General features: G+C 29.2%; 2 protein-coding genes and 3 pseudogenes across 2 annotated transcripts; 4 read left to right on the plus strand and 1 right to left on the minus strand.

Annotated features, from left to right (window-relative positions):
* The first annotated feature begins 2787 nt into the window (after window positions 1-2787).
* On the plus strand, window positions 2788-4664 carry LOC109796714 (UDP-glycosyltransferase 73C2). The gene has a single exon (XM_083077628.1). The coding sequence runs from the start codon at window positions 2875-2877 to the stop codon at window positions 4381-4383; it is 1509 nt and encodes a 502-aa protein (XP_082933754.1). The 5' UTR covers window positions 2788-2874; the 3' UTR covers window positions 4384-4664.
* Window positions 4665-9387: 4723 nt separating this feature from the next.
* Window positions 9388-11314, plus strand: LOC109797002 (UDP-glycosyltransferase 73C6). The gene has a single exon (XM_020356883.3). The coding sequence runs from the start codon at window positions 9568-9570 to the stop codon at window positions 11098-11100; it is 1533 nt and encodes a 510-aa protein (XP_020212472.1). The 5' UTR covers window positions 9388-9567; the 3' UTR covers window positions 11101-11314.
* Window positions 11315-13040: 1726 nt separating this feature from the next.
* On the plus strand, window positions 13041-15092 carry LOC109796398 (UDP-glycosyltransferase 73C10 pseudogene; annotated as a pseudogene).
* A 1321-nt stretch (window positions 15093-16413) lies between these two features.
* Window positions 16414-17956, minus strand: LOC145958761 (uncharacterized; annotated as a pseudogene).
* Window positions 17957-20450: 2494 nt separating this feature from the next.
* Window positions 20451-21979, plus strand: LOC109795744 (UDP-glycosyltransferase 73C2 pseudogene; annotated as a pseudogene).
* Window positions 21980-22242: the final 263 nt, after the last annotated feature.

Consider the following 22242-nt stretch of genomic DNA (forward strand, 5'->3'; position numbering starts at 1 on the left):
TGAGTTAAAAGCAATTCAAATTTTTCATCTATTGAGTAACATTCTATAACAAAAGATTTCTATTTTGAGGTAGTCATTATGTTCAACTATCTTAGAATTAATGGATTGAATGTTTATTAACCCAAAATTTGAGGTTTTGGAGTTTTATATGCGGTCGTTGAAAAAGTTTTACTAAATCCTATGATAAGTGTAAAAATATTTCGATTTGAAAAATGTAGTAGAGATAATCTAGTCATTTATTTAAGATTAAAATATTCAAAAATATAATATGATTATCTTTTTATTTATCCTATAATAAAAATTTTACAGATAATTATTGTGTTTTTATATGCCCAAATAATCTCAAGATTTTAAAAAAATTTATTTATTATTTAAAATCGTATTTTGTACATAATCATAATCATTAATAATTATATGTGTTAAATATGGGACTTGAGTTTAGAAATGTCAAAATGAACCAACTTGACCCATTTAGCCTTATCTATTTCAACTCACTTTTTAAGTGGGTTGATCTAACTCAATTCATTAATCTTAAAGTGCAAAATTTTCTAACTTAGTCTGACCCATTACAAGTTGGTGGACTAAATGAATCAATCTACCAACTCGCCTAATTTTTTTTAAATTAATTTAAAATAAAATTTTAATCTAAAATAAAAATTGTGAAACTAAATATCATGACATAACATTAAATTTAAATTAAAAACTATAAAATTTAAATAATCAAAAAATAAAAATAAAAATCTATTCATTAATATTAAATTTGATTGAAAGTTTGAGTAGATAAATTTATAATAATTTTATGTTATTTAATATTGATTTTATTTTTATCTAAAAATAATAATAATATTTTGAAATTATAATAATAAATAATTAAGAGGATTGATAGGAGTTAAATTAATTAGAGAGTAAGTGGGTCAAGTGAATACCATATAGATCGAGTCATATTTTTTAACTCATTATAATTTCTGAAAATTATTTTTGAACCTGACTTGACACATTCTTGAGGTGAATCAGATTGATCACGAATCGGAATCCAACTCCACTTGAGTTAGATAAATATCTAACTATTTTCAAATTCAGATATTAGTAATGTCATACTCAACTACGCACTCAGTCAAATCTAATCATCTTAACAAAGACCGAAAAGATACACTTGTTTATTAACCTTAAACAGAAAAAAATAAAAAATAAAAACTATATCGAAACACTTTCTCGTGAACCTCGCGACAAAAAGGCAGGAAGGGTACAAATATAACTCATGATTGCTTTTTTTCTCTTTGAAAAATGATATACCTCCGAATTCTTCCTTCCGAAAAACATTCCGAAATATTAAAATATTAATTTAAATTATAAAATATTAAATTAAATACTTATTTTATAATAAATTTATTAAAAAATATTAATATTTTAACTTTTGGACGATGATTCGGAAAAGAGGATGTATCTTCAGTCTTTCTCTTTTGGACTACGGTAGCTATTTGTGTGAGAAAAATAAGTGAGTTGTGATTTTTGGTAGACAAGTGTAAGAGATGGTATGAAAGAGTGAAAGTCTCTTGATATACGTACCGACAGGTTGTGTAAGTATGGGGCAAATTTGAAAAGAAAAAAATCTTTAAAAGTTAAAATCAATATTTTATATTTGTTACATTTGATTGATTTGACAATTGTCAGTTTTAACAAATAATTTTTTGGCTAATTCATTTGAAAGTGTCTGATAAAGAAGAAGAAAAGATAGATAAAAATAAAATAGAAAACATTAAAAAAAAACTAAAAAATATAGCAAAAATCTGATTATTTGATTAAAAAAATATGTGAAAAATAATATTATATATTTAATAAAATAGGAGGAATTAAATATAAATAAAAATATATATAAAAAAGAGATAAATAAATAAATAATAGAGTACTAAATTAAAATATTTTCAAAATTATTTTTTTATCAACTAATTTTTATTTTAATTATTTAAATAAAAATTATATAACTAACTAAAAAATATTTTAAAATAAATAAATAATTAATTAAAATAAGTAAATAATTTTTAGATTAAAAATTAATTAAAATAATAAACTTAAATTAAATAAATTGATTAATTATTTAAAATAAATAAACAAAACTTTCATTGAATATTATTCGAATGAAAGTTTACTATCATTTGATTGAGTTTACATTTTAACGTAGTTGAATAAAAAAAGTTATTTATTCAAATCAATAAAAAAAAATGACATTCTAGTGTATTCGAATAAAAATGTAATTAATTGGAGACAAAGTTTATTTTTATTCTATGAAAGTAAAGTTTACGTTTTAACGTATTTGAATAAAAATTTATTTATTTAAATAAATAATTCAAATAAATAATTTTGTGTGTGTGTGTGAGTAGTAATTTTATTCGAATATGAATGTGTTTTATTTAATACAATTAAATTTTAGATGTTCACTATTAATTTTTTTAGTGTTTGTGAAAAAATAAAAAGTATTTTTATTTATTGTTGACAAATTTTGTCAATAACAAACAGTTGAATTTATATATTTCTTCTCTGCAACGGCAATCTCTCAACCCTTGATGCTATTTTGGTACAATGAAATGCATTTATCTTCAAAAATTGGGGAAGATACTTACAAACTTTTATTGTTCGACCACTTAATAATTTCAGGCCAATCCAATACATGCACCACAAGCGCGTGCCTTCAATAATTTATGGCTCATTGCATATGCTCTTACGTCATCACACATTAAGAAGTTCGAGAGCTTAGAAACTGTCTCACTTTATAAATAGGTACAAGTACAATCAATGCACACAACAAAGGCCAACTCCAACATAGAGTGACAAACTATACTACGTCTCATTTCATATCCCTATTCCCTGCCTATAGCCATGGTTTTCCAAACAACCAATGCTCACTTCGTCTTGTTTCCTTTGATGGCCCAAGGTCACATCATTCCCATGATGGACATTGCAAGACTACTGGCTCAACGTGGAGTAACAGTTACCATTTTCACTACCCCAAAAAATGCATCACGTTTCAATTCGGTTCTTTCTCGTGCCATTTCATCCGGCCTTCAAATTCGGTTAGTACTATTTCATTTTCCATCAAAAGAAGCAGGACTACCTGAAGGGTGTGAAAACCTCGACATGGTAGCTTCGAGCGATATGATCTACAAAATCTTCCTAGCCATCAGCTTGCTCCAGAAGCCTGCAGAAGAATTGTTTCAACAGCTAACACCCAAGCCAAGTTGCATAATCTCTGATTTTTGCATTCCTTGGACTGCTCAAGTAGCTGAGAAGTTTCATATTCCAAGGATTTCATTCCACGGTTTTTCTTGCTTCTGCCTCCATTGTCGACACATGATACACACTTCAAAGGTTTCGGAAGGCCTCACTTCAGAATCCGGGCACTTCATTATACCTGGCATACCTGACCAAATTCAAGTTACTAAAGATCAATTACCTGGAACGGTCACAAGTTTCAATGAAGAGATGAATGACTACATGGAGCGAATTCGTGATGCTGAAATGAAGTCATATGGGGTAATCATAAATACGTTTGAAGAGTTGGAGAAGGCATATGTGAGGGATTACAAGAAGGTGAAAAATGATAAGGTGTGGTGCATTGGTCCTGTTTCATTCTGTAACAAAGAAGGCTTAGATAAGGCTCAAAGAGGCAACCATGCCTCGATTAATGAGCACCATTGCTTCAAGTGGCTAGATTTGCGTCAATCCAAGTCTGTGCTCTATGTTTGTTTTGGAAGCTTGTGTAATTTGATTCCTTCGCAGCTTGTGGAGCTGGCCTTGGCCTTGGAGGACACTAAAAGACCATTTGTATGGGTTATTAGGGAGGGAAGTAAGTTCCAAGAGTTGGAAAAGTGGATCATGGAAGAAGGGTTTGAGGAAAGGACCAAAGGGAGAGGCCTTATAATTCGAGGTTGGGCTCCACAAGTACTAATATTATCACACCCTGCCATTGGAGGATTCTTAACACACTGTGGCTGGAATTCAACACTTGAAGGAATAAGTGCTGGCGTGCCATTGATTACTTGGCCTTTATTTGGTGACCAATTTTTAAATGAGAAGCTCATTACTCAAGTGTTGAAGATTGGTGTGAGCGTTGGGGTAGAGATTCCAATGAAGTGGGGAGAGGAAGAGAAAGTAGGTTTGCAGGTGAAAAAGGAAGATATTAAGAAGACAATATGCATGGTGATGGATGATGATAATGAAGAAAGTAGAGAGAGAAGAGAAAGGGCAGGCAAACTCAGTGAGATGGCAAAGAGAGCCGTTGAAAAAGATGGTTCTTCTCATCTTGATATGACTTTGCTTATCCAAGACATTATGCAACAATCATGTAATGGTGAGGAGGATATGAAGCTGACGCCTAAAGACTCGTAATTTACATGTCGTGCTTAATTTGTTTTCAACTATCTAGAGTGATATTTGCGTACTCATTTTATTTAAGTTGCTTTGACACCCATATTTTTTAAGGTTCAAAAAGGAGAGAAAATTAAATTTTAATTTCTCTTTTTTATTTTTTATCTTAAATGGTGTGAGTGGGAAAAAATTGTCATTGTCCAGTTTTATGTAGGGTGTATTTGTTAGACACTGTAGTTTGCAAAAAACAATTGTATCATGAATATGTTGTATTTTATTAAGTAATCATCTATATTTATTAATTTTGTTGTTAAATTTTATTAAAGAATTTGATTAATTATCTCAATAATTTTTATTTTTATAAAATTTGAATATGAGACTTTTCTAAAATAATTTAACTTATTTGTATTTAAACAAATAATGTCGTTATATTTCACGAATTTTGAACGAGACATAAGTGAGAGGAACTTAGAAAAGGCAAGGGGAAAATAAATATTTCATCTTTGTCCAATCACAATCTGCATATCCTTGCACTGTCATTTTCTCCCCATAGATCGTGTTACTTAATCTAACAATTGGAGATGCACATGCAAGCCTGAAATGTTTTCTTCTGTGAATCATATATAATAATTTGGAATCATACTTTTTATTGAAAAAAATTCGGACCGTTTAATTTTATTTATTTATTTTAGTGTGGTTGTGTAGCATTTTGCAAAGACTGAGAATTAAGCCCAGTCGTGTCACGCCACTGCAAGGGCGTGTGCGATACTGATTGCTTACTTCAGATTTTGGATATATTGATTGTCTGCTTCATCTGTGTCACAGTGCTGTGTGTAATTGATTGCTTCATCTTATGGGAATTGTCGGTTAAAAAAATTAAATCAAGCGGCAAATTATATTCAAACATTTCGGCTCGGTAATGCAGCATTTGATGTAATGTGGAGACAACATCATTCATCAATATCTTTAGTTGTTAAGAAAGTAAACTTAATTATTAAGTTTAATATTTGTTTTGTTTTGTTAGGAGAAACTATTTGACATTATCATTGATTCGCCTAAGAGTAAACTATTTAATTTTTGGCAAAGTTTCAAATGTCAAAACAGTTAAAGAAATTAACGTGATATATTTTGAAACTATCTTGCAAGTTACAAAGCGGTGTAAAAGGCCAAAAAAAAATTCTAAAGTTACAATTTTGTGAGATTATATAAACATTATGAAATTTTTTATTTTGGAATCTATAAAATAATATATGTATTACAGATTTTGTCAACAAGATGAAATTATAAAGAGAAGACAATCTTAAAAGTGGTAGAAAAATTTCTTTATACTAATAATGACTATAATAATTTATAGTATAATAATTAGTCTCATGATATAAACAATGTGACGAACAGTAGCAAAATTGCAAGGAAGCTTTGGAAATTATGTAATACTAATATTTAGTTTGAATTTTAATATCTAATTATATTACTAATTTGAATGTTGAAATCATAAAAATTATATCGAACACAATTGTATATTAAATTATATATTAATATTATTTATTAATTTGAATAAGAAAATATACTTGTATTTTTAGTTTGAATATTCACATAATAAAAATCATAACGATCATAATTTTCTTAATTATTCATTAAAAAAATATATTTTTGTTATTAATTAATTACTTACTGCCACATCGCCCTTGCATTCATCCCTGTTGCGCCCTCTTCCACGATTTTGCTTTCCAATACATAAAATGTAAAAACAAGAAGTTTTTTTCTTCTATTTTTAATTGATCATTATATCTCTTAATTATTAAAAATAAATAAATAAAATAATTATTCATATTTTTAAATAATTGCTCATAATTATCTATTTTTTATTTTATTTATAATTTTTTAAAATTTAAGAGGTAAGAAATGTTTTTCAATAAAAATGTTTTTTTTCTTCTTTATTTTAGAAGGTATATAGTTAGTGTTGTTTTCATTAATCATCTCCTGTTGTCATATGTGCACTACTTTGATTATGTTGTGTATATGGATTAGAGTACTCTTTGTATTCCTCTTATTTAATTCAATTTTACTTAAAAAAAAAGTAAAAGAGTAGTGTAACACGTGACTACGGCCAGGACAAATTTTATTTTATTATAAATTCTATAATAATGTATTTGATAACTGGTTTAATTTCTATTTTTATACAGAGTATTTTATTTTTTAATTATTTGATATAACTCGTTAAAATTATCTTTCATGTGTTAGTATATATATATTTTTATTCTGAAACTATTGATAAATAACTATTAATTTTATTTGTATTATTTTATTTTAAAACTAATTATAAAAAACTGTTTATAAAAATATATTATTTTTTAATCCGGTGCAGCTCCTTGTCTTGCTAGTTTTTATAATGTGTTTAGCAAAAAGATATTCTAGAAAAATTACAATATCATATAAAGATAAATAATACAAACAACAAAATTAAAGGTCTATCAATGAAATATTTTATAAAAAATACCGTTATTACATGGAAGTTTCCACATTATAAAGAGTTTTTTTTATTTATAAGATTTTTACGGTGGAGAATCTTTGCAATTGATTAGATTCTCTCATATACAATTTTGTGTATATATGTAAGAATTTTAGATAACTTTTTTTCTTCTCATGTATATTATATATTAAAATACTAATTATTATAAATTTTTTTGATACACATCATTTTTAAGGATATGAACATCTAACTTATGTTTGGTAAAGGAAAAAGATTAGGTAAGAAATAGAATAAAAAGAAATAAAAAATAAAAAAATAAAATAAAAATTTGATTATTTAATTAAAGAGAAAAAAGTGAAAAATATATATGAGAAATAATGTATGAAAAGTTAAATTTTTTGTTTAAAAAAAAAATTATTGAGATATAAATAAGATTCACATTAATAAAAATAATAATTTATATATTTTAATAAGTGAGAGACTTTTTAAATAATAATAAAAAATAATATTAAACATTTAAAATAAATAATATCTCATCATTATAAAATTATATGTAAAATAATTTTATAAAAATAATCTTTATAAAATATTTTTTCAAATAAATATTATAAAAAAAATCAACTTTCGCTCTCATTCCTCTATTTTTTTACCCACTTGTTTTCTGTCAGACAAGTAAAGTTCTAGAACTGCATAGATGTGATCTGTTAACACTAGAGAATCCAAATCTATTTTTATATCATTTTTTATGTTTTTTTTATTATAAAACTAGAGATCTGTGCATATGCACAGTAAACGAAAAAAATTAAAAATAAAATACTGCAAGAGAGAGTAATAAAAAACAAAGACTTAAACAAGTCTTATTATTTATTTTTAAAATTTAATTTAATTTCATTATTCTTAAAATATTTAATTTTTTATTTTAAAAAATATTTAATATTATTCTTATATTTAAAATTAAACATTTTTTTTTAAAATTAAAAAAATTAAATTAAATATTTTAAAAATAATAGAATCAAATTGAATCTATCATCTAATTTTTAAATAATATTCAATATTATATTTTCATTAAATTTTATTAATATCATTCATGTTAATTTGGACTAAAAGTTAATATTAAATATTTTTAAAACATAAAAAAATAAATTAAATTACTTAAAAATAATAAATTAAAATTAAAATTTATATACCCAGACCAGACTTTAAAGAGACTAGATCATAAACCTTTATTTAAGGTCTGACTTATTCTCATCCCTACATGTGTTATAAAAAATTAAAGCGTTTTCTGTGTTATATATCTGAGGAACAAACTCAACTAAATAAAATAATTTTAATTAAAGAGAATGAAGAGAAAAATAGAGTAAGTTAATGATACTATCATTTACATTTTGGAGTTTCACCAAATAGAGAAATAAAATAAAAATAATAATACAGTATTATATATGAGCAATAGTGTAATATTATTAACAGAGAAAAAATGAAGAAGACATGAACATGAAAAAAAGAGAGATGAAAAACTCACTTGAAAATTCTTGAAACACTTAAAATGTCACTTCAAACAATCCTCCAAAATTTGACGAGTTTGAATTGAATTGTTTTATAAATTTGGTATTTATAGGTATTACTAAAAAAAATCTTTCAAAATTCCTCTAATACAACAATCTTTTAAAATTCTTATATTTTTGAATACCAATAGATTGAATTTAAGTTGTAAAAAGTCTCAAATGAATATTAATGAATTTTAATAGATTCTTTAAAAAATCTTAAAAATCTAGATTAAATACCATTAAATCATTTTTAAGTGATATAAAATCCTATTAAATACTAACAAATTTTTTTACTTAATTTTTTTTATAAAAATCTTATAAAATTCTAAACCATGCTATAAAATTGACTTAGGTTGACCCGCTCATAGTCAGGTCATGTTGTTGACTCGTTAAAAAAATAGGTTAATCCATTATAGTAAAGTGAGGTTAACATTTTAATTTATTTTGTTTATTAATGAGTTAGCGGGTTAATTCACTTAATAATCATTTTTATATAATATTTATTAACATTAAATAAATTAACTTAAGTTTAAATAATAATTTATTAAGACACAATAAATAAATAAAAAAATTCATAAAAATAATTGTCAGGACTATTTACACATAACTAATATGTTTATACATAATTATATATACTATAATATTGTCAACCATAAGTTCAAAAAGATTAAAATTAATTTTATCATTTTATTTAAATATTATAATAAATCGATACTCTACTAACAAAATATTAGAATAAATTGTCTATTTATCATTTTTTTTAGAAAAAAAGGAAAGAGAAAATGAAAAATGAACTTGGAAATCTTCTCGGATCATGCCTTGGTTATTGGTGCTCTAGGTCTTAATTTTTCCATGGTAGTATATTCCATTAGTCATTATTCTAATTCTGATTACGACTCTCATGGACCAGCTAGCGTGCAAGGGACAATAAACAAATTGACGCATAGAAATAATTAATTGTAAACACTGCTTCTTGTTCATGGGTCCCCATAGCAACTAGTTTTACTAGCTATGTCGATTTGAAATATCCAGGGAGTCATACATGGTGTTTGAACATACGAATAATACAAACACCGCATGTCTCTATCATGTGTCCAAAATCCAAATCTTATCCCAAATAAGCAGACAAAAGGTCTCAAAACTTGACTAACAGCATACTCCAACTATAAGCTTGATTACGTAAGAGCTTACATGACCACTCACCAATGCATAAATAAACAAGATGATGAGAATTGGTTGTACCTCATCATTTCAGTGCAAGAAAATATGGCTTCCGAAGCACACAAGCCACACTTCGTCTTGTTCCCATTGATGGCTCCAGGCCACATGAATCCCATGATGGACATCGCAAAAATATTGGTCCACAGCAATGTTATTGTGACAGTAGTCACAACACCTCACAATGCAGCACGTTTCACATCAGTCTTTGATCGTTATTTCGAATCTGGGTTTCGAATCAGATTAGCTCAACTAGAATTCCCATGCAAAGAAGGTGGAGTACCTGATGGATGCGAGAATCTCGATATGATACCTTCACTTGGCATGGCCGCGGCTTTCTTCAAAGCAACAACCCTTCTGCAGCAACCAGCTGAAAAACTCTTCGAAGAGTTAACACCACCACCATGCTGCATAATATCTGATATGTGTTTACCATACACAATTCACATCGCCAAAAGACACAACATTCCCAGGATTTCTTTTGTTGGAGCAAGTTGCTTTTGTCTTTTATGTCTGCATAATATACGCATCTATAATGTTGAGGATAGCTTAACTTCCGAGTCGGAGTACTTTGTTTTGCCTGGTATCCCTGACAAGATTGAAATGACCATAGCACAGGCAGCACAACCGATCAATGAAACATGGAAAAAGTTTCGTAGTGAAATTATGGCAGCAGAAATGGCTAGTTATGGGATAATCATGAATTCTTTTGAAGAGTTGGAGCCAGCATATGCAAGGGACTACAAGAAGGTTAGAGGAGAAAAAGTGTGGTGTATAGGTCCTGTGTCACTTGTTAACAAGGATCACTTGGATAAGGCTCAAAGAGGAAGGGGTTCAATTGATGTGTCACCACACGTTAAATGGCTTGATTGTCAGAAGCCAGGGAGCGTAATCTATGCATGCCTTGGAAGCCTTTGCAATTTAACGCCACCACAATTGATAGAGCTTGGTTTAGCCTTAGAAGCATCAGAAAGACCCTTTATTTGGGTCATCAGGGAAGGAAGTCATTCAGAAGGGTTGGAAAAGTGGATTAATGAATATGGATTTGAGGAAAGGACCAATGGTAGAAGCCTTCTGATTCGAGGTTGGGCTCCTCAGTTGTTAATATTATCTCACCCTGCTATTGGAGGCTTCATAACACACTGTGGTTGGAACTCTACCTTAGAAGCTATTTGTTCTGGGGTTCCAATGGTGACGTGGCCACTATTTGCGGATCAGTTTTTGAATGAAAGTCTAGTGGTGCATGTACTAAAAGTTGGAGTAACGGTTGGGGCGAAAAGTCCTGTTACATGGGGCAAGGAAGAGGAAATTGGTGTGATGGTAAAGAAGGAAGATGTTGAAAGGGCAATAATGGAGTTGATGGATGAGACAAGCGAGAGTGAAGAAAGAAGAAAAAGGGTAAGAGAGTTTGCAGATAAGGCTAAAAGAGCCGTAGAGAAAGGGGGATCCTCTCATTCTAATGTGAACTTGCTTATCCAGGATATCATGAAGAAAAATCATGACTAAAATATGATCATTTGACATAAACCATTTTTATAGTAAAAGGCCACACCTTTTAGTTTTTTACTTAATTATCTATCTTTCAAATGCTGTTCATGACATCTGTCATTAAGTTTAGTATTTCCGCGCGTTGATGAATTTTCTAATAAATCTCTGTCATTAGTGGGATGTAACTATTTGACTCAGAAACATTATAGATTAGAGTAATTTTCTTTATGAATTCTTTTTGCAAGTGACTAAAATTAGATTGTTTTCATTTATTATTTTTTTTAAGAATGAGGCATCACTACTTTTTACCGTCAAAGTTCAAACACTAGCACATTGTTTTTCTTTTGTTTTATTAATTTATAATGCACGCCGACTGGACAGGACTGACTTCTGAGACAATATCTTTTTAACGGATAAAAAGAGTATGTCCTGCTTATAGACGCTGAGTTTATATTATTAGTTGCGTAAAGTTTTTTTATACTAACAATTAATTATATCTTTTAATTGTATTATGTCATTGTTAAAAATAAATATTTTTATAATAATATAATAAAATTAAAAGATATAATTAGTTGTCGATGTAAAAAAATTTTACACTGACAATATACAAGTAATTAACTTTTATATTATTTTGTCACATATAATAATAATAATTTGACAATCATATAGTATGTAATTTTTCTTTTATTCTATCGAGGGCCTCAGGCCCAAAAACAAGAAAGTTAAGCAGGCACATTGCAGGTGGGAATTACAGGCCCATGACATCCCGCAAAAGGAGAAAAGAGTACCCGTTATATATGTTAATGTTATTAAATATTTTAAACGTTAAAGTTCTACATTATAAATTTAATAATAAAATAAAAATTGATTGGTAACGACTTATGTGTTTTAATAAAGTTGTTTAAAGTTTGAATTTTAATATTAGATATTGTGAATGTGAAATATTTATTGTGTGTGTACTTATGCTGCATTACCTAGAATTCGATACAACTGATAATGTAGATTTCAGGACATAGAAATGGGGTTTCCATTAGTGGACCTCTCCTTCTTTCAATTTTCCTGTGAGTTCCTGAGCTCATACCGGAACAAATTTTGCTAGTTTTGTTGCCCCAACAGTAACTATTGGGATGAACCTGTTAATCATGTAGAACTTGCGGCAGTGTTTTTGTATCGTTAAATTTAACACATGAAAACTAATAAAAATCTAGTTGGAGCACATGCATTAATTATCAATGATTATGCTTCATAAAGATGTTAGAATTTCTCCTCATAAACGTGACGGTATTTCGGAGGAAATGATTTAATTAAATTTGTGAAGGAATTGTAATAGAGTTGGTGGATTTAATTTTACTTTTTTGATAATGAATTTGTGAAATTTTCAACAACAACAAAAAAAAAGTGTATGGACAAGACTATCCTATATTATTATCTAAATAATTAATCAGAAAAATGTAAAAATGTAATTATTTAAAATAAAAATATATTTTTATATAAAAATCTAACTATTTAAAATATCAAATTTTCTCTATATTTTCACCTAATTTTAATTTATTAAATAATTACAAAATTTACACTATTTTTTAATTTATTTCAAATTAAATCCATTTTCATCCATTTCTCTTTTATTTTACTCAGATTCTTCCCCCTCTTCCAAGCAACACATTAATTTACATGATCCAAATTACGATTCTCGTGGCCGGCTTACCATTGACAGAGGGACACGACAATGCATAAATAAACTTTCCAACTTAATGTATTTATTCCAACAGATGATGCAAAATCAATCAGACAAAATATGGCAACGAAATTTCCAATGCATATTATCTCGTAATCCAACGTATATTGGGTAAGCACGTACATCATCACCTATAGAGCGATGTATGAATGCATATAAGGACCGCAAGCATAAACATGTTTAAGTAAATTCATCGTACCATATATATCATTCCACAACAAAAATGGCTCCCAAAGAACAGCAACTCCACTTTGTCTTGTTTCCATGGATGGCTCAAGGCCACATGATTCCCATGATGGAAATTGCAAAAATATTGGTGCACCGCAATGTTATTGTGACAGTAGTCACAACACCACATAATGCAGCTCGTTTCACCTCGATCTTTGATCGTTATATTGAATCTGGTTTTGATATCAGATTAGCTCAACTTCAATTCCCATGCAAAGAAGGTGGAGTACCTGATGGATGCGAGAATCTCGATATGTTACCTTCATTTGGCATGGCCGCCAGTTTCTTCAATGCAGCAACCTTTCTACAACAACCAGCGGAAAAACTATTCGAAGAGTTAACGCCACCACCATGCTGCATAATCTCTGATATGTGTTTACCATATACAAACCACATTACTAAAAAATTTAATATTCCAAGGATTTCTTTTGTTGGAGTAAGTTGCTTCTATTTCTTTTGCATGTCTAATATACGCATCCATAATCTTGTCGAGAGCATAACTACTGAATCGGATTACTTTGTTGTGCCTGGTATCCCTGACAAAATTGAAACAACCATAGCTCAGTCAGGACTAACAATGAATGCAAGTACTATGAGACATATCAAAGAGGCAATGTTAGAAGCCGAAATGGAAGCTTATGGGATGATCATGAATTCTTTTGAAGAGTTGGAGCCAGCATATGCAGAGGGATTCAAGAAGATGAGAAACGATAAAGTGTGGTGTTTCGGACCATTATCATCATATAGTAACAAGGATCCCTTGGATAAGGCTGAAAGAGGTAATAAGGCCTCAATTGATGAGTGCCACTTGAAATGCTGGCTTGATTGTCAAAAGCCAGGATCTGTCATGTATGCATGCTTTGGAAGCCTATGCAATTTAATACCACAACAATTGATAGAGCTTGGTTTAGCCTTAGAAGCATCAGAAAGACCCTTCATTTGGGTTATCAGGGAAGGAAATCAGTCAGAAGCATTAGAAAAATGGATTCAGGAAGATGGATTTGAGGCAAGAACCAGTGCTCGTGGCCTTCTGATTCGGGGTTGGGCTCCTCAATTACTAATATTATCACACCCTTCTGTTGGAGGGTTCATTACACACTGTGGTTGGAATTCTACCTTAGAAGCAATATGTGCTGGGGTGCCAATGGTTACATGGCCACTATTTGGGGATCAATTTTTGAATGAAAGTCTAGTTGTTGAAGTATTAAAAGTTGGAGTGAAGGTTGGGGTGGAGAGTCCTGTTACATGGGGTGAAGAAGAGGAAGTTGGTGTGCTGGTGAAGAAGGAAGATGTAGAAAGGGCAATAGTAAAGTTAATGGATGAGACAAATGAAAGTGAAGAAATAAGAAAAAGGGTAAGAGAGTTTGCAGTTAAGGCTAAAAGGGCTGTAGAGAATGGGGGATCCTCTCATTCTAATGTGACCTTGTTTGTCCAGGATATCATGCAAAAAATCAAGAGAGTTGTGTGATAATATCAGTTACCAACTTAATTATCTATCTATTGAATATATGATCGCTTTCAAATTTATTCATATAATTTGTTCAAGTATTACAATTTTTTTTCTTCCGGAAATCTGTTTGTTTGAGCACTGAATATGTAATGCATGTTTAAATTCATGTTAAGTCAGCTCAAATCATGTTAAAATACTGATTAACAAGACTTTATTAAGAAATTGTTTCTGAATACAAAATTAATTTTAAATTAAAATAATTTATTAAACATCTTTTTTTTTCCCCTTCTTATAAACATAAGAAAGTTCACTTTTAGTCATTCGATTTAAAATCATCAAACTTTGTTCTTCTATTTCCAAAATAGTATCACATTAAACTCTAGTCAACGTCGACGTCAATACAATTAGCAATCATATTGTTGTGTAAGTACATTACATATGGACATATTTAGGTGATATGGCATCCAAGTGGCTACAACATGGAAAGTAATGTTTTTTTTTTTTTGGTTTTAGGGTTTATAAAATTTAAAGCTTAGTTTTAGTCTTCATGAATTTTTAAATTTTATTTTACAGTTCCCTCAAAGTTCAATACTTTGATTTTAGTAAAATTCAAAGAAAGATTTTAATCCTAATAAATTTTAAAGTTTGATTTTAGTTTAAAGTTTTATTTATTAATAATATCATCTTGTCATCAACTCACACATACAGTATTATTTAAAATTATCATTATTAATTATTAGAGGTGAGTCTGAGGCGAGATCTAATTAATTTATTTTTTTTCTTATTCAACTCGAAATTTATAAGGTCATTTGTAGAAACCTATTTCAAACTTGATAATATATGGAATAGGAAAAGATATAATATATCATTATTAACATTATGTACAATTAAATTATATAACCATTTATATGCATGTCAACCATATTAGGGAATTGTTGGACAAGTTGTACTGATCAAAACTGGAAAAAGCTATTCCACAACCTCTACTTCTTATGACACTCACATGATAGACACCGACAAATTGGGTTGGCTGATTCCTCTTAATGGAGGTTCTCGATCCTTCATGTTAGCAATTCTACTGGTGTTCCTCAATCCTTGCCTTATAGATCCCACTCTGATTAAAGGGATGATTTAAGTCATTTCCAACATTGGAATTACGGGGCAATTGAGCCTCTCCTTCATTATCCATATTGTCTTTCAATATAAAATCAGGGCTAGGCAACCAAACCATTCTAGGCAAGGGTAGGAACAACAACGATAATTGAAGCAGTTGCCACATTGGTAGTAGTCGTACCGACTTGGGCAATTAATGACACAAGTACTAATCAATTTCTTTACTAAGGCGTGGGATCCATACCAAGAAATCCCTTGTTTAGACCCTAATTGCAGACACTAAGAATGATTTGACATAATGAAGAAAATCTTAGTGTAGATGAAATTGGGGTCCACAATTTTGCCATCAATTTCCTTCTCTTGTTTGAAATTATGACATTTCTATTTATGGGTTTTCAATTTATTTTCATTATATTGAATTTATTCTTGTTAGTTCTTAATGACTAAATCAGCTGCATGTGTACCTAGTGAGATCAATCGAACTTTTATAATTAATACTTTTATGATAACAAGAGTATATTTAAATTAAAGAATATATTAAATAATGTATTACTAACATTTCTCAATTAGAAATGTTAAAACCTGAAAGTAGTTTAAAATACATATATATACAAACTACAATTTTATATGATTGATTTTTAGGGTGTTGATCAAAACTAACTTACTATTTGACTCTCAATTCAATTCTCAACTATGATTTGAATAATCTTATATAATTATGCTTATAAGATGAATGGAAAAAAGGATGAAGAAAATATTAGATATTTACAAAATTATTAAAATAGGATAACAAATTAAAGACTAAAATCCAACTTTAAAATTATTGAGGATTAAAATCAAACTTTTTATTTTATAAAAACTAAAATCAAATATGAATTTTATATATAGGAATTAAAACCAAATTTTAAATTTTATAGAAACTAAAATGAAATTATAAATTTTATAAAGTTTATTTTAGTAAAAATAAACTTATCACATAAAAAACATGTAGATGTCACCTGATAATCATGTAAATGCTACGTCACCCAAAATGTCCACATGACATTGCTGATTTGGCATTACCTTAGGGCATCTCCAATGAAAGTAACTCATTTGAGTTGCTTCATGCATTGGAAAATGAAAAAAGTGGTCCCTAGTGTGTTATGTTAGCATTAAACAACTCAAACAGAAATTTACTCTAATAGTAAAAAATTTAAGAAATTCAACTTTTAGAATTTTTTTCAAATCATTTATGAACCAAATTAAAATTTTTATTAAAAAGGACAATTGCACTACAATAAAAAAAAATTATGAGAAAAAATACACAATAAGTAGATATTAAAAATAAAATAAAGCAATAGTAAATACATAAACATTATACGAAATTAATTTTCATCATTATTATTTCTGAAACGTTCCCAAATATGTTTAATAAGATCTGCTTGAAGTTGGCGGTGTATTCGTTTGTCATGAACGTCTACTCTCCTTTGAAGGTATGTTGTTCTAAAATTAGGATGAGCACCTATAGATATTTCAGATATTGACATGTCAATCTATACTATCATAATCAATATAATTTTGATAGGTGTCTCGCTCGTCCTCGACAATCATGTTATGCAATATGATACATGCATAAATTATATTTTTCATTATTGCGGCATCCCAAAAACGTGCCGGACCTCGTATGATTGCGAATCGAGATTGAAGCACTCCAAATGCACGCTCTACATCCTTTCTCGTTGATTCTTGTCGTTGGGCAAATAATTTCCTTTTTTCCTCCTGTGGCATGGAGATGGTCTTGACAAATGTAGCAAAGTCTAGATATATGCCATCTGCCAGATAGTAACCCATATTATATTAAGTTCTATTCACGGTGTATTGCACTGTCGGAGCAGTTCCTAAAAGAACTTCGTTAAATACATTAGATGCATTTAACACAGTAATATCATTATTTGAATTTTATAAATTTTATAAATTTTTTAATTTTTAATTTTTTAATTTCTATTTTTTATTTATTATTTCTTAAACTGTCTCTTTTTCTTCTTCTTCTCTTCGTGAGAGGGTTTTCTCATTTTTTTTCACCTTTCCTTTTCTTCCAACTCCACCTTCAAACCCCGTCTTCCGCCGCCGCCGTTGCCTGCAGGTCCAGCCAGAATGTCCACCCGCGACAGAACGTCCACCAGCGCGCCTCCGCCGTTCAACTGCGCCACCGCCGTCCAAATGCGCGCCTCTGCCGTCCAATCCCGCGCCTTCGCCGCGCCTCCTTCAGTTCACAAAAATAAGCAACCATTGCTTCACTAAAAAACCCTCTCTCCTCTGCAAGAAACTCTTGATGCCACCTCATACCTCTCCAATGGTAAGAAACTCATGTTGGAGTTGCTTGATGAGGCAAGCAACTCCCATTGAAGTTGCTCTTAGATGCCTTAACAATGTTAGTAGCTATATGGTTTAATATGGCATATTTTTCAAAATGAGAGACCAAAAGTCGACGATCATAAAAGGAATGACTAAAAGGAAACTTTTGTATATTTATATGGCTAAACGATTTTTTTTTTTACAAAATTAAAAAGATGTTTAACCTTAAAATAATTTTAAGTTTCTTTATATTGAATAAAAAAATTATATTTATACTAACTTGTTTTTTGAATAAAAATATTAAACATAAATCACTTCGATTTAAAATTAATTTTATTAATATTGATTGCATCTAAAATTAATTTTGCAAACTCTAATCTATCTAATTTGTAGTATTCTGTCAAAATGAATGAACTTGTTGTAAAACTCAACGTTAATTATCGGCAGGATGTATTTATACTATTATCATAGTATAGTATCAAAGCAAGGCGTATTGGTTTCAATTTAAACAGTCAAAATTTTAACTTGGTTATTCTATGAAGCTGGATCATATACACCAATACTTCTTGTATAATGCCGGCTAGATAGGCCTGCATGCGACAATTTTTGTAATTTTAGGATAAACAGAATGATTTGTTTCTGTTTGTATTCCCTGTTATTTATAATTAGACAAATATAACATGGTATGCAAATTCATTTGCACTAAGCAGCTGATAATAAACAAATAAGTGTAGCAACAAAGAGACACACTTTTAAAAAAATATTGTTAAATTATGAGTAAATATTAATATACTTTTGCAACATTTTATTAAATGTAAGTTAAAATTTATGTTTTAAAGATTTTTAATAATATTTTACATGTTAATAACAACATTTTTAAAAATTTTGTCAAAGTGGTATTCTATATTAATTTAATAATATATTGTTAATTAAGTTTTTGTAAACTTTATAAAATGATAATTAGTTTATATTACAAGTTATACTTTATGACTATTGCTTACAAGTTTTTTAAAATTTAAGCTATCTTAAATAAGTTAGTCATCAATAAATCTTGATTACATATTAAAGTTCATTAATCTTAAGTTTCACTCTATAGTTATACATATTTTTTATATGTTATTCTTTTATTCGATATGAAACTTCAAATTTTGAAAAATAATTAGAGATATAGGAGAAATATACTTTTTATATCATTCTTTTATTTAATGTGGGATTTATTTTCAATAGATAATTTAAAAATATTATTTTATCTATAATAATATTTTCTAAATAAAATGTTGCAATAGCTTATTAATTAATTTAATTTATAGTAATATTTTAATAAAAACTAAATTATACTTTTGATCTCTTTATTTTTATTCTCTATTTAAAATAGAGACATTTAGTCCTCTTGTTTTACAAAATATGAAATTTTAATCCTTTCATTAATTTGATGTTCATTGATTATTAAATTTTGATATTATCTGATAATTTATATATATATATATATATATATTAATTATAAGTGATTGATATTTATTTTACTAATAAAAATCTTATTTATATATTTTTTTAATTTTTTTTAATTCTAAATATCATATTAATAAATATAATATTATGTAAGTATGAGTAAATGTTAAAATTTAATGATTAGTAGATATTAATTTGATGAGAGTATTAAAATTATGTATTTTTAAAATTAGAGAAAATAAGTATTTATATTTTAAAATAAAAGACTAAAATTATAAATTAATGAAAATAAAAAACTAAAAATATAATTTATTTTTTAATAAATGTAAATCGATAAATATGTTGCTAAAATTGTTAAATGTAAGAAAACGAATTTGTGTATTATAGCCCATTTATGTGTCGCGTCCATTTCTACACAATCAGCTAATATATGCTTTGCATTCTTGTTCTTTTCGGTTAGGCCGAGACCTGTCTTGGTTTTCCTCAATAAAGAGTATAAAAGTTCATCAGATTAGAATTTTTAAAAAATTATACAAAAAGTTAATTCAGAATTAATTCCACGTGAAAAAAGTTATCTGATATTTAAGAATATAAATTTTGATAAATTATTTCTCTCTGACCTATTTCTATTTACATTCTTTTTCTTATCTTTTTCTTCTTTCCTCTTTCTTTTCTTTTTCTTTATTCTTTCTCTTATTTCTTTATAACATTGACTTAAAGTAGTTTATCGATATTAATATTTATGAATTTTTAAATAATTACTACGTACTTTCATGGCCGGCTTGGGATCGACAAAGAGAGTCACGACGATACAAAGAAATAAAATCTTTCCAACTTCATGTATTTGTTTCAACAGATGATGAAAAACCAAACAAACAAATGGCAAGGAAATTTTCAATGCACTGTCTCATAATCCAACGTAATTGTGTGTATATATATATAGGTGCTTACAACACCGATAGAGTGATCCGTCTTGTATGATGCCTAATTGCCTATATAAATACAGAAACAAGTTGAAGAGAATTTATCGTAATTGTATCATACCATTCCACATCTAGAATGGCTCCCCAAGAACAGCAACTCCACTTTGTCTTGTTTCCATTGATGGCCCAAGGCCACATGATACCTATGATGGACATTGCTAAAATATTGCTGCACCGCAATGTTATTGTCACTGTAGTCACAACACCACAAAATGCATCTCGTTTCACCTCAATCTTTGATCGTTATATTGAATCTGGTTTTCAAATCAGATTAGCTCAACTTCAATTCCCATGCAAAGAAGGTGGAGTACCAGATGGATGCGAGAATCTTGATATGATACCTTCACTTGGCATGGCCGCGACTTTCTTCAATGCAACAAACTTTCTACGACAACCAGCGGAAAAACTATTTGAAGAGTTAACACCACCACCAAGCTGCATAATCTCTGATATGTGTTTAACATACACAAACCACATTGCTAAAAAATTTAATATCCCCAGGATTTCTTTTGTTGGAGTAAGTTGCTTCTATCTCTTTTGCATGTCTAATATACGCATCCATAATGTTGCGGAGAGCATAGCTACTGAATCCGAGCACTTTCTTGTGCCTGGAATACCTGACAAAATTGAAATGACCATAGCAAAGACAGGACTATCAATGAATGAAAGCATGAAACAGGTTACTGATAGAGTGTTTGCAGCTGAAATGGAATCTTATGGGATGATCATGAATTCTTTTGAAGAGTTGGAGGCAGCATATGCAGAGGGATACAAGAAGATGAGAAACGATAAAGTGTGGTGTTTCGGACCACTATCATATAGTAACAAGGAACACTTGGATAAGGCTCAAAGAGGTAAAAAGGCCACCATTGACGAGTGCCACTTGAAATGCTGGCTTGAATGTCAAAAGCTAGGGTCTGTCATGTATGCATGCTTTGGAAGCCTATGTAATTTAATACCTCAACAGTTGATAGAGCTTGGTTTAGGCTTAGAAGCATCAGAAAGACCCTTCATTTGGGTTATCAGGGACGGAAGTCAATCAGAAGCATTGGAAAAATGGATCAAGGAAGATGGATTTGAGGAAAGGACCAATGGTAGAAGCCTTCTGATTCGGGGTTGGGCTCCTCAGTTGTTAATATTATCTCACCCTGCTATTGGAGGCTTTATAACACACTGTGGTTGGAACTCTACCTTAGAAGCAATATGTGCTGGGGTGCCAATGGTGACGTGGCCACTGTTTGCTGATCAGTTTTTGAATGAAAGTCTAGTTGTTGAAATATTAAAAGTTGGAGTAAAGGTTGGGGTGGAGAATCCTGTTACATGGGGAGAAGAAGAGGAAGTTGGTGTGCTGGTGAAGAAGGAAGATGTTGAAAAGGCAATTGGGAAGTTAATGGATGAGACAAATGAAAGTGAAGAAATAAGAAAAAGGGTAAGAGAGCTTGCTGAGAAGGCTAAGAGAGCTGTAGAGAAAGGGGGATCCTCTCATTTTAATGTCACCTTGCTGATCCAGGATATCATGCAAAAGATCAAGAGAGAGGTGTGATAATATCGGTTACCATATATATAAAATGATTTGAAATAAAAGGCCATACCTTTACTATCTATCTTTAGAATACATACATGACCTCTTTCAAATTTATTCATATAATTTGTTCAAGTCATACAATTTTTATAGGAAATTTTTTTGTTTCGGCAGTACTAGTATGTCGTTAATGCAATTAATAGTGATACAATGTTACTACTATTGATGCAAACATTTTCAGGTTTGGTGTTAGTCATCACAAATTTTTAAATTTGATTTTAAAGTCCCCACAAAATTTAAAAGTTTAGTTTTATTTCTTATAAAGTTCTTTGTTTGATTTTAATCC

This window comes from Cajanus cajan, chromosome 6 (assembly GCF_000230855.2).
Source record: "Cajanus cajan strain Asha chromosome 6, NIPB_CcT2T_4, whole genome shotgun sequence".
In the NCBI taxonomy this organism is placed as follows: Eukaryota; Viridiplantae; Streptophyta; class Magnoliopsida; order Fabales; family Fabaceae; genus Cajanus; species Cajanus cajan.

Excerpts from the sequence above, each read along its gene's own strand:
- LOC109796714 (XM_083077628.1), top strand. The coding sequence starts at position 2,875 with ATGGTTTTCCAAACAACCAATGCTCACTTCGTCTTGTTTCCTTTGATG.
- LOC109797002 (XM_020356883.3), top strand. The coding sequence starts at position 9,568 with ATGACCACTCACCAATGCATAAATAAACAAGATGATGAGAATTGGTTG.